This window comes from Tupaia chinensis, unplaced genomic scaffold (genome assembly GCF_000334495.1).
Source record: "Tupaia chinensis unplaced genomic scaffold, TupChi_1.0 Scaffold144991_2, whole genome shotgun sequence".
Lineage (NCBI taxonomy): Eukaryota > Metazoa > Chordata > Mammalia > Scandentia > Tupaiidae > Tupaia > Tupaia belangeri.
The window spans coordinates 3,199,515-3,212,278 of record NW_006204851.1 but is presented as its reverse complement, the minus strand read 5'-3'; the positions used below and the strand labels follow the sequence as shown (position 1 = coordinate 3,212,278).

General features: G+C 39.3%; 1 protein-coding gene and 1 non-coding gene across 2 annotated transcripts in view; one reads left to right on the top strand and one right to left on the bottom strand.

Moving 5' to 3' along the window:
- Positions 1–12,525, top strand: part of LHFPL1 (LHFPL tetraspan subfamily member 1) — a 75,366-nt gene extending 62,841 nt beyond the window's left edge. Inside the window, exon 3 of the mRNA XM_006167739.1 lies at positions 12,307–12,525. Within this exon, the coding sequence (XP_006167801.1) occupies positions 12,307–12,488 (182 nt within the window). The 3' untranslated portion in view covers positions 12,489–12,525. The remainder of the gene's footprint in view (positions 1–12,306) is intronic.
- LOC114005956 (U6 spliceosomal RNA) lies at positions 552–659 on the bottom strand. The gene has a single exon (XR_003547743.1). It is a non-coding gene; the product is annotated as a U6 spliceosomal RNA (small nuclear RNA).
- Positions 12,526–12,764: the final 239 nt, after the last annotated feature.

Genomic DNA, 12,764 nt, shown 5'->3' with positions numbered 1-12,764 from the left:
GTTTTTCCAACTCCCTGAGGCATGATGTTAGGTTGTTTATTTGCCTCCTTTCCACCTTTTTCTTATGAGTACTAATTGCTGTGAATTTCCCTCTTATTACTGCTTTTGTGGTGTCTCATCGATTATGGAAACTCGTGTACTCATTATCATTTGTTTCCATAAATCTTTTGATTTCAGACTTAATTTCTTCAGTACTTGAGAAGTCACTCAGAAGTAGGTTGCTTAGTTTCCGTGTGATTGTATATTTTCAAGGATTTTTCCTTGAAAAATTCTGTCATGGTTAGAGAAGATGCTGGGTTTGATTTGTGTCCTATCATATGATCAATCTTTGAAAAGGTTCCATACAGAGGTGAGAAAACGTATATTTTGTGGTCTTAGGGTAGAAAGTTCTATAGATGTCTGTCAAGTCCATTTGACTTAAAGTATTGTTTAGGTCCATTCTGCTTGTTTTTTTGTCTAGAAGATCTGTCTAAAGGAGATAATGGAGTATTGAGACCCCCAACAATTATAGTATTGCAACCTATCTCTCCCTTTAGCTTTAGCAGTCTTTCAAAAATATGGAATGCTTCACGAATTTGCATGTCATCCTTGTGCAGGGGAGCATATTAATCTCCTCTGTATCATTCCAATTTTAGTGTATGTGTTGCCATATCAAGTACCTAATGTTTTCTCTTATCTGTGAGTAACAATCTTTATTATCTAAATGAAAAAGAAAAATAAATCAATGAAAAGGTCCAATATTCGGTTAGCTGGTATTTGACCTGTTTCATTGGGGAGAGTGCCTAAAGCTCTCCTGAGATGTTCCAAGGGTAGCTGATGGGCTATAAAAAGAGAACTAAAGGGTGACATGATAGCATTTGCAAGGCCAGGTGTGGGACAATCTAGAGAAAGGACCAGAAACATAATTTCACTTTATTTGAGACACTGTTCCCCCCATGGGGGGAAAAATTTAAAACAGAGTGACTAAAATTCAGGGTATCTATATAAGAAAATAAATAGGAAATACAGTTTGGCAAAGCATAAAGAAAAGCCAGAAACAAATGCTCAGAAGAGATGGGGAAGATTTCAACAGAACGATGCTATTTGCTTGACAGAAAAATGTGTGGGAGAAAAAAAAACAAATCACCACACCTCTGTCAAGAGGTCTTGATATTTCACCGTGTACTTCTATGACTTTCTCATAAGTATCTTAGTCCTTTATTACCCTTTAGAACATTAAGTTGGACCAAAATAGAGTTGGAAACCTAGAGCCTACCTCCCTAACAGACCTGATTGAGTCTAAGTGACTACTAGTAGTAACATGTTTTCCTGAACAGCTGAAGTTTTCGTAAGTTTTTTTTCTCCCTTGCTTCCCTGGAAAGTGAACAGCTGAAGTTTTTGTAAGTTTTTTTTCCCCCTTGCTGCCCTGGAAAGTGAGCCTGAAAGGCTTCTAGGATCTTCAGTAGATTCTGTGCCTCCAATCTGGGCTGCTGTTGACGCTCATACACAGCCTAAGGAATGAGAAGAGAACTGTTCTCACAGCTTTGGCTGTCTTCTTGCTGTGGGCCATGATGGAAGTGGTATGATGTTTGGAATTTGCTCTTGAATTCATTCACTTTGCTTTATCTTTGAAGATTATTCATCTGTGTTTGCTAAGCCTAGCAGAGAAAATTTTCTGCTCATTTAGCTTGGTTGCATTGAAAAAAAAATTTTTTTGGAGAGGTTTTTTCACTATAGGGCGCGTGCGCTCGCCAGACAGACAGAGAGAGACATAGAGACAGAAAGCGAGAAATCACCCCCCAGGGGGGATGGTCATGCCACAATCCCTTCTCCTCCATTCTCCTCTTGGGATCTTGGGCATGCACGCACACGTGCCTGGTGTGAGTTTTAAGCCACCGGGTCCGGAACGCTTACCACGGTCGACTACGTGGGAGTCCAGCGACATAGCCATTGCTCCAACTGCTGGTTCCCGCATTGAAAATGTTTTTATGTTGCTACCTATGGAGACTCTAAAGTCAGCAGTATCTCTGAATGCATGGAATGATCAGCTTCTTCCAAACCCCTGCTGCTCTTGCTAACACAAAATTCAGGTCCAAAGGCAAAAATACGTTGAGTCAGCCAATAGTAATCCTTCCTCTTCCTCATCCCCACCATGTACACCAAACAGCAGTTTGGGAGAGGAGTTGTAGCCTGGTTTCATGAACCTAGATGGTACCACATTGATGTATAAAGAAACTGATTTTTCTGAGCTGTGTTTGCTTTGGAAAAAATTAGTACTCTTACTAGGAAGAGGTCTGATAAAAAGCTCAGTCCCTCCTACCTCATCAGTTATCATGTACCATGATCTCTAGTGTTCTATTCTTACCTACCTCATTGACCCTCTTTTAGTCTCTTTCTCTTCTTTGCTCTCTCTCTGCTCCTTCCCCCTAACTTTCTATTCCATTATTACTATGTATGTTTCTGTATCCTCTAGGATAATATAGACACCCTTACTTGATATAGAGAGGTTGTGTAGGCCCTTAAGGTGGCCTCTGAATAGACATCTCTACATGTCTGTTCTACTCCTTTGCATTGGAGGACAAGATCAAAGATAACTGCAGGTTCTCATTGCAGGTCTTCCTCCATCTCTGGGGCCACTCCTTCCTTTATTTTGCCTATCTAAGGCCAGAGCAGTGAGAAAACAAATGTCAATAGAGCTCTTTTTGCATTCTACCTGAAATACCTCTCTTCCCGATCTTCTGACTCTAAGAATTTCTAGAATTTAGATCTCATCTTTTTAGCGTAATACAACTTCCCTCTCCATCACTGAACTATTCACATTTGTCAAATAGATTTATCCGTTCTTGCTTCACTCTGAGACTCCAAGCTACTTCCCAGTTCTTACCCCTCACTCCATTAGCCTCTCCTCTACCACACCAATATCCAGAGCTTCTTACCACTAATCCTGGGTCAAAAGCATGGGACCAGCAGTTAGTGTAATGACTATGTCGCTGGACTCCCATGTAGTTGACCGCAGTTTGAGTCCCGGACCCGGTGGCTTAAACTCATGCTGGGCGCGTGTGCAAGTGTGCCCAAGATCCCGAGAAGAGAAGGGAGGAGAAGGGATTGTGGTGTGGCCATCCCCCTTGGGGGGTGATTTCTCACTTTCTGTCTCTCTGTCTGTCTCTGTCTTTCTGGCGAGTCCACGCATCCTATAGCAAAAAAAAAAAAAAAAAAATCCTCTCCAAAAAAAGAAAAATATAAAAGCATGTTTTTCTTTGTTTTGTTTTGTTTTCTTAGAGTAGATGCTCTTGGAAGTTTACTGATGGAAACATTTGTGTCAAATGAAATCTTCATATATCTGAAAGTTCCATTTCATTTCATCCAGACCTAGTCAGTTTGGGAGGCATTAGTTGTCACTGCACACTTGCTATATTCCTACTTCCCTGTCTCTTCCTCCAATCATTCGGGGGCCTGAAATTCTATCAAATAATTGTCTGAAAAAGAAGACTTGAACAACTCAAAAGGTAGACTTACCTCACTCTTTTTATCTTCTCTGAAATAGCCTTATAACTATTACATCAGAGAGGGATTTAGTGATATATTATGGTACTTAGTATCTGAGTAGAAGGATCCTAAGAGCATACTCAGAATCACACACACACACACACACACATATGGAGATTGAGTCAAAGTAAGTGGCTACTAACAGTAATATGTTTTCTTGAACAACTGAGGTTTTCATAAGGTATATATAGATATATACTTTATTAGTATATTAAGCTGGCATTATGAACATGCCCGTTTAAGAAGTCTTTCTTTCAGAATCTGCCCTATTTTTATTCCTAATTCTGATCCACACACCATTGCTATGCCCCAACACAAGTAATCATTTCAAACTAACTCTTCTCAGTAACTCATCATGACCCATTGACAGCTGGCCAGACACCATGCCCCTAAAGGGTATAGGACTGGGGATCTGGGAAGGGCGGTCTGTTTAGGTGACAACCAGTGACAATTTTTCTTTAAACAGCAGAGCTGTAATAACATAACTTAATGCTGAATCAAAGGAAACAGAGTGAAACTCCAAACTAATTTGATTTGCAACTTGGAATAAAAGCAACATGTCTTGATTTAAATGTCAGGCCCACTGCTGAGTGATGATTTAATAACTTTTATGAGGGATTCTGTCACAGCAAATTCAACACTGGAATAGAGTGACTCACAGATAGGGTGTTAGAAATGATACAGAAGAGCACAAAAAGGAGCAGGCTTATTGCAGGGCTCATCCAGAAGCTTTGCATGAAGCTAATTTGCAGTTAGAAGCACTAATCTCCCCCTATCCTGCTACCTAGTCTTTCTCTTCAGAGACATCCATGCATGGATGTGCAGAAAATCTCTAAGTGTGATCTCAGTTCACTGCAGTATTTTCTGAGGACTCAGGCTCTTGAACAATTCTAGCATGGAGGCTGAGTCAGTGCATTCAACCTGAAGACAAGGCAGCAGTAAACCTGACTATTTCTTAAGGAACTTCAAAAATCATCTGGCCTAGTGCCCTGTCTTTGGGCAGGTACTTTATTATATTCCCCCATTCTAAAGGTGAGAGAGCTGGGGTTCAATGTTTTTCCAAAGACTCTACTCTCTTGATTCCCAGAGAATTAGTGTTTCCTCATCAATATCTTATGAGGTCTTTCTCCTTGTCCTTTCCCAGCTTTCCAGGGCTAACATATCCAAATGCTCAAAGGCTGACCATGCCTCAGTCCCAGTCTGCTTCTCAAGTCAAGAGGACCATGCCTGGCCATTCTTAAGGAGGAAATTCCATTCTTTTAGATTAATCCTTTGGTCACCAAGATTCATTTTGAAGGAAATCCTTTGGTCACCAAGATTCATTTTGAAGGAAATTTGAAGTGTAAATATCTCGTCTTTGCCTAAGTGAGAGTTGCTCAGTCTTGACAACTTGACATTTTTAAAAAATCAGATTATTCTTTATTGTGGAGGCTGTTTTATGTATCCTTGCATGTGTAGCAGTATCCCAAGCCTCTGGTTAGTTATCTCTGCCTATAGTCTCCACTTACTTCCAATCTTTCAGATAGAGCTTTTGTATCCCAAATTGTATCTCTAAGCTAGTGATTTTCAAAGGGAAGCAAGCCCTCCCTCCCTCCCACAGGGACATTTGAAAATTTCTAGCAATATTTTTGGTTTTCACCAAATAAATTTCCATAGCATGAAGGCTGAGAAACCTTGCTCTATCATATCATCCCCTGGTCAGAAATTTTTCAGTGTTCCCCTCTACTTATGGGAAAATAATTTCACAGGCTTTCTTGATTCAGCTTATTATTTGGGAATAATAGGTTCTTTCTTAAATAACACTGAATGATTGGTGTTTCTGAAACAACATCATCTACTTTTCCATGTATATAACTTTGATCACATCAACTACTCCCTCTGCTTGGAATTCTTACTTCCCTCTACCAAATCCATATTAAAATATTATCTGTTTTCAGGGAACCAGCAGTTAGCGTAATGGCTATGTTGCTGGACTCCCACATAGTCAACCGTGGTTCGTGTCTCGGACCCGGTGGCTTAAAACTCAGGCCGGGCGTGTGTGCGTGCATGCCCAAGATCCTGAGAGGAGAATGGAGGAGAAGGGATTGTGGCGTGACCATCCCCCCTGGGGGGTGATTTCTCGCTTTCTGTCTCTCTGTCTCTCTCTGTCTGTCTGGCGAGCGCACGCGCCCTATAGCGAAAACCTCTCAAAAAAAAGAAAAAAAGAAAAAAAAGAAAAGAAGAAAAATATTATCTGTTTTCAGAGCCTTATTTGAGCCTGAATTCTCCTAGCTATAAATAAGCCCTCTTTCCACAGATGTTCCTGTAGTATTTTTGAATTGTAAGGGGTTTTTAGAAATATCTCCAGTAAAATTTCTTCTTAAAGAAAAAAAAAAATTGAAGCCCCAAAAGGTGAACTGATTGTTTGAAGGCACCATGTTTTCCCATAAAACTTGGACCATAGTAATTTATGCTTTTGACTTCATTCTCCTGGCATAGTTGAAATGGATGATAATGAACTTTGAGGTAGACCTGTCATTCAAATCCGAACTTTGACACTTATGAGGATACTTCAAAAAGTTCATGGAAAATTGAATTAAAGTATGAGTTTATTTTGGTGCTAAAATTGAAATCCATACATAATTTTTTTCTTAATACAGAGTTTTCATGAACTTTTCAAAGACTGCTTGTATAAGTTGACCAAGTCACTTACCTTTCTGAAACTTCTCTCAGTTATAAATAGGAATAAGCATGGCTACTGTGAGAATCAAATGAGATTGTATATTCAACATGCCTGGTCCATAGTAGGCACTCAATAAATATTTGTCAAAAGAATATATATATCAACAGTACTTCAAAGAATAAGATTTAGTGATCGATGATGGTCCATAGGACTTCACAAAAAGATGATTGAAGGCAAAGCATACATGGTAGTTCATAGCACTGTTCCCTCCTTTTGCACCCTTCCACAGAAGATTTCTCTGTAGGCCATCAGACTACTGTCTGAGCTTTCTGAGGAGTAGCTTAGTACTTATTGCAGGTTGTAAGTTAGAAAGGTAGTTCCTAAAAGATCTGCATTTTCCCTCTCTCTCTTTCTTTCTTTCTTTTTCTTTTTTCCTTTTTGTAATGCCAGTAATGTAACCGCTCTGTTCCCCTGAGCACATAAAAGGTGGGATTGTGGGGAGGGCATTGGATAGATGATATATGTCTTCTGATTCTCTTTAGATTCCTGTGTGGAAGCAGCTTGGGGCTTAGATGCTTTTCGGTGGGACAACAGGAATCTCTGTGAGAGGAAATCACAATGCACATTGAGTGGCAATGGAAGCACTTTAGTGTTGGCTCCTAGTCCAGTGATACTTGTTCTGATTTCAGTAAGGATTACAAAGACCTTTCTACTCAGGTCTTTACTCTGATACCTTGCCTAGATAAGAGCGAGACTATGCTGAGGATGAAGAAGTTGCCTGACAGTGGGCTCACCTCAGAAGTAGCTCCTGTCTACTCTGCAATGTGAGCACAGGAGATCTTGGTTGAAGTGGCTAGGGGAGAAACTCAGGAAAGTCTGCTACAAATTTATTTAAAAGCCTCTCCATCTTTAGTGCTTGAAGGTCAAAGGTTCTGTAAGAGGAAAATGGTTTTTAAAGGGAGAGAAAACCAGTAGAGGACGGAACACTGGATTGAGAGTAAAGAGACTGGGTCTGGATCCTGCCTCTACCCTTCTGTTTGAAAGGATGCCTAAAGCTTTTGCCTGAGCCTCACATTTCAGACTGAAATGGATGCATTAAAATCTGTAACCTTATTCCCAATGATGGCAGAAGTAAAAGGTTTATCAGTCTCTATTGTTTCCCCTCCATAAATCTCAAAGCATCTATACAACCTTCTATTTTAAGTAGTTGCATGAGTATGTGTGTGTTTACAGGAAGGTGTAACAAAAAGGGGGGAAACAGACTTATTGGTTGCTTGCCTCACATAACATTTTTGAATCTACCCTTCCCAGAGTTTACCATTGTGCATGTTGAGGCCACTTTGGAGATAGTTGGAGTCCATTCTCTAAAGAGGCTTCTCTTTCAAATTTTCCCTCTCTCTCTAAGATTTGCATTTAGTACATAGTTATTGTAAGCTAGTTTTCACCATGATTTTGGGTGGGGCCAAAGGAGTTGTAGAAGTTATATGGCTTCCTACATCTATTGGTAAAGTACTATTTCTTCTGAAAGACTAACACTTGACACTTGTCATAGGAGGGCATAAGGAATTTATTCATCCATTCAAGTACGAAAGGAAGGATACATGATACTATGAGAGGCTAGGAAGAGGGAATTGACCTATGGAAGACCAGGAAGACAGCAATAAGAAATTAATGATTGAGCTGATCTCTGAAGCATAATTAAACATTGACTAAGAAAGGAGAATAGTGGGATGGGTACGTGTGTACCTTGCACATGCTGTAAGCGTTTTAGGCAGAGAGAACAGAATGTGCATAGGCCTTGTGGTATAAGGGACCATGATGCATTCCAGAAAAAATAGAATACTGTTTTAGCTGGTTTTGCAGCTTTAACTTAAAATGTAAGCCATAGTTTTAGGTGTTGAAGATTGAAAATGCAAGTGCACCTAGCTTCAAAATACCATTAGGCAAAATCACATGTACTGAAATTGTAACCACTCTGGATAGAGCATGTGAAGCACTGTCAAGAAAATAAAAAAATACATTTGTACTGTTGACTTAACAATCTGGAAAGGGAGAGAGTGAAGACTTAAAAATATGTGAAATTAAAATCTTCATTTCAAGATTTTATCCAACAGGTGCAGCTGTGTATGGGATGTACAGAAGAATTCCTGGAGGGCTACTTGGTTGAAGTAATTTGAGCTTACGGAGTGAGGGAAAGCTTATAGCATGTGCTGAGTCCTAAATAGTGTTCAGAAGAAGAAATGAATTGGTGAATAAAAGGAGAGATTGGGACCAACATATGGCATAATGGTTACATCGCTGGACTCCCATGTAGTCGACAGCGATTCAAATCCAGAACCCAGCGACTTAAAACAGGCGCATGTGCCAGCATGCCCAAAATCCCAAGAGGAGACTATAAGAAAAGGGAATGCAGTGTGGCTATCTTCCCTGGGGGGTGATTTCTCGCTTTCTGTCTCTCTGTCTCTCTCTGTCTTTCTGGTGAGCACACATGCCCTATAGCAAAAATCAGTCTCTTAAAAAAAAAAAAAAAAAAGAGGAGAGACAGTGTTTCTTTTTTTTAATTATTTTTATTTTTTAAATTTTTATTATCATCATAATCTTGTTTATATTACATTGGATTACACATAACTTTACAGTGTATTACATTGCTTTTTCAAAAGGGAATGCTATGCATGTCAGTCAATACAGAGACATTAATCTCCCTGCTTCAACATTCAATATCTTTTCTATGATTTTCCCAATTATTATTACTATTATTCTAATTTTTTTTCAATTTATTTATTTGCATTCATCCACTGTATATCATTATAGCATACAAAATGAGATTTTCCATCCAGAGTATACTGTATATTGTCTCAATCAAGCACATCAACAAACATGTTATTGTCAGCAAATGATCTTCCATTTCTTGTTTTCTGTATGCGATCTCCCATCCAGTACACACTGCATAGTGACTCAATCATGCACATTACAAAAAATATAAATTTCCACTTCTAGTTGCTAGAATTAATTCCACCCCTCTTTCTGACCCTCTGTCCCTTCCCACCCTCCTCTCACACCACCTCTAGTGTCCAAAATTGTCCTCCATTCCCTTCCCACCCACATTGCATTGATCACACAATTTCCTACATAACCTGACTACTTTCAAAGGTGAGTTCCCTCGTTACTACTAAGAAAACCAGTTTTAACTTAAATCAAAGAACCGCCAAGGAACTTTGCTTAAAGCCCGGAAACAGGTTAGGATTCTGTTCAAATGGTAGGTGCATGAACCTATCAGTCTCATATACTTTTATCTTCTGTTCTGGTTCAATTTTCCTGATTAAATTCTGGGATATAGTATTCAACTCCAGACTTGTCCCTATGATTAAGTTAGCTACTTTCTCAGTTTTTGGACTCTTATTTCCATGTATCTGCGTTTAGTTTTCCTGATACAGCACATCCTTGAGAACTTCTTGGAGGTCTGGTCTGGTGCTGGTAAATTCTTTCAGGTTTTGTTTATCTGAGAATGTTCTTGTCTTTTCTTCCCACCTGAAAGATAATCTTGCCGGATACAGTATTCTTGGCTGAAACTGCTTCTCTCTTAACACTTGGAATATATTTTCCCATTCTCTCCTCGCTTTTATTGTTTCTGATGAGAGATCTGCTGTTAGCCTGATGGGATGTCCTTTGTAGGTAACTTGATGTTTTTCTCTTGCTAATCTTAGTATCTTGTCTTTGTCTGCAGTTTTGGTCAACCTGGCTATAATGTGTCTTGGAGAAGATCTTCTAGGGTTGATTCTATTTGGGGTCCGTTGTATTTCCTGGGACTGGATCTTTGAATGCCTCTCTAGGTTTGGAAAGTTTTCTTGCAGGATTTCCTGGAATAGATTATCAATGCCCTTATGGGTTTCCTCACCTTCTGGAATGCCAATTATCCGGATATTTGGACGTTTGATGGTATCCAGTACTTCTCGCATATTATTCTCAAATTTTTGTGCCATTTTCTCAGCCTTCATGGTGGATTTTTCTAGGCCAGCCATTTTCTCCTCTGCATCTGAGATTCTATTTTCTGAATGATCTAGTCTTCTTTTAATACTTTCAAGGGAGATTTTTACTTCTTATATTATAGACTTCATCTCTAGCAGTTCTGATTGGGTCTTTTGTAAAGTGTGGAATTCCTCTTTTAGATCTTGCAGGAATTTCCTCATCTCCTGGAACTCGTCAACTTCTTTCTACTTTCTCTTTAGCAGTTCATTATCTCTCTTCTCTTCCATCTCTGTTAGCTTAGACATTATGAATGATCTGAATTCCTTATCAGACATTTCCATGATTTTCACCGAACTGCTTATAGATGAAGAGTTACTCTTTTCCCTAGGAGGAGAGGTATTTTCTCATTTTCCCATATTTCTCGTGATCCAGCGGTGATTTCTTGTCATCTAATGGATGTTGTGCTTCTTTCAAATTCTTGAAATTCATCCTTAATGTTCAGGAGCAAGCAGACAGAGGTGATCTAAAATCTCTTTGCTGTTCTATTGTGCTCATGCTAGCTCGTTTGTTGGAGGCTGAATTATTAGTAGAAAATCTTCATTCCCTTAAAAATCTAGTTCACTGTAGCCATGTGGAACCCGTGGCTTCTTCTCGAGAGACAGTCTTTCTGGCAAGAGAGACAGCATAAACGATGATTTTGTGGTAGCAAGACTATTTCTATGATGGGAAATTTGGGTGGCCTGAATGGAATAGCAAAGTAGGCTAACATGGGACCACCTTAGCCTTCTTGTATGACAAAGCAACTAGTCAATTAAAAGAAGGACAATTAAGGTTCTCTGGGTATTATGTGGATAGAAGTAATTGATTATTTCACTGGGTTTAGCCTTTTATAAATGAAATTGTTTCGAAGATCAGTCTTAGCATCCTCAACTGATTGTAGTTGGAACTAGTTTTCTGCGAGTCTGTTTAAAGAAGGAAGGTTTCTATCTATCTCTCTTTTCAGGACCTATTTGCAACTTTGTATAACTCAGCCCCTACCCCAATTTCTGGAGTCTAGTTTGCATAAGCACTTTATTTTAGTAGTTATTCTGATATTTAATAAAATAATAGCTCCTTTTCCTCCTTGTGGCCATTCATATTTTCTGCAAGATTGCTAAAAACAAAAACAAAAACACCAACCCCCCCCCAATCCTTCAAAGTAAATAATTTGCTTCTAATAAAATGGCAAGTGATAGGGACAGTTTGAACAGGTTACCCTTCAAACCTGAACTACTCCTTTCTCCCTCCCCTGTTTGAAGCTTGGCTTTGATTTCAATGCATATTTCCTCTGTGGGTGTTGACAGTCTGGATTGGGATGGAGACATGTAGTAAGGAGAAAAGGATTTGATTTTGCCTGTCAAATCTCCTATTAATACAGGATATGGCCCTTAAAAGGCTCGTTGAGTGGTAGCATATCAGTGTGGTTAAAACTCGTGAGTGGTAGCATATCAGTGTGGAGCTCTGGAGTCATGATGATCCAGGGCTCGTATCCTGACTCTAGCACTTTATAGATGTGTGATTATTTCACAATTAACTTAGCCTGTGCTTTGGTTGCATCATTTGTTCTAAAACAAGGTTAATAAGAGTACCTATTTCATATTGTTACTGTAATGATCAATGAGATACATGAGGGGTCTTCAAAACTTTCACAAAAAATGCATATTTATGAAATTTCTGTGCATGGATTTCAATTTTTTCTGGACCAAAATAAACTAATAATTTAATTCCATATTCCATGAACTTTTAAAACTCTCCTCTTATGTGTAAAGAGCTTAGCATAATGCTTGACACTTGATCAAGTTGTTCTTGTCATCATTGTCATTTGCATCACAACACCCATCACCACCCACACCACTCTCAGGTTTCTACTCTGGTAACAAGAAAATAAAATCTTATAACCTCTTGTTAAAGCAAAGGTCAGCAGTTAGCAAAGGAAGAAAGGAGGAAACAGGACACACTGTGACATTCTCTGTTTCCTATTCTTACCCTGCTCTTAATAGTTTCAAAAGAATGTAAGAAGACTGCACTTTCAGGTATAATTACTATAGCTTTTTATCTAAAAGAACATATGAGAAGACAAACCAACCCTCATGTTGCTTTTCCTGTTTCCACAGGTACCTGTCAGCTTGGCTGGGCCTATTACTGTGCTGGAGGTGGAGCAGCTGCAGCCATGTTGATCTGCACCTGGCTCTCTTGCTTTGCTGGAAGAAACCCAAAGCCTGTCATGCTGGTGGAGAACATTATGAGGAACACCAATTCTTATTCCATGGAGCTTGACCACTGCCTCAAACCTTGAGCTTTGAAAGAAGATTTCAGAGGGTGGGAATGGGGAGGCCAGGAAGCCCTAAATAGAGGTACAAAGATTAGGCCAGTTGCTATCCACCTACCAGTAGTGGAGCTTAGTGTTTGCATGATTTTCAACCCAGCTGTCATTCATTTTCACTTTCCCGTAAGCCAGTGGGTCAGTGATTATTTACAAAATTCATCTAGAACAATGATTTTCTCAAATGTTTACCTAACCAGAAAGCACCCACTAACCCTCAAGTCCCAAAGTGTTCCTTAATACAAAATA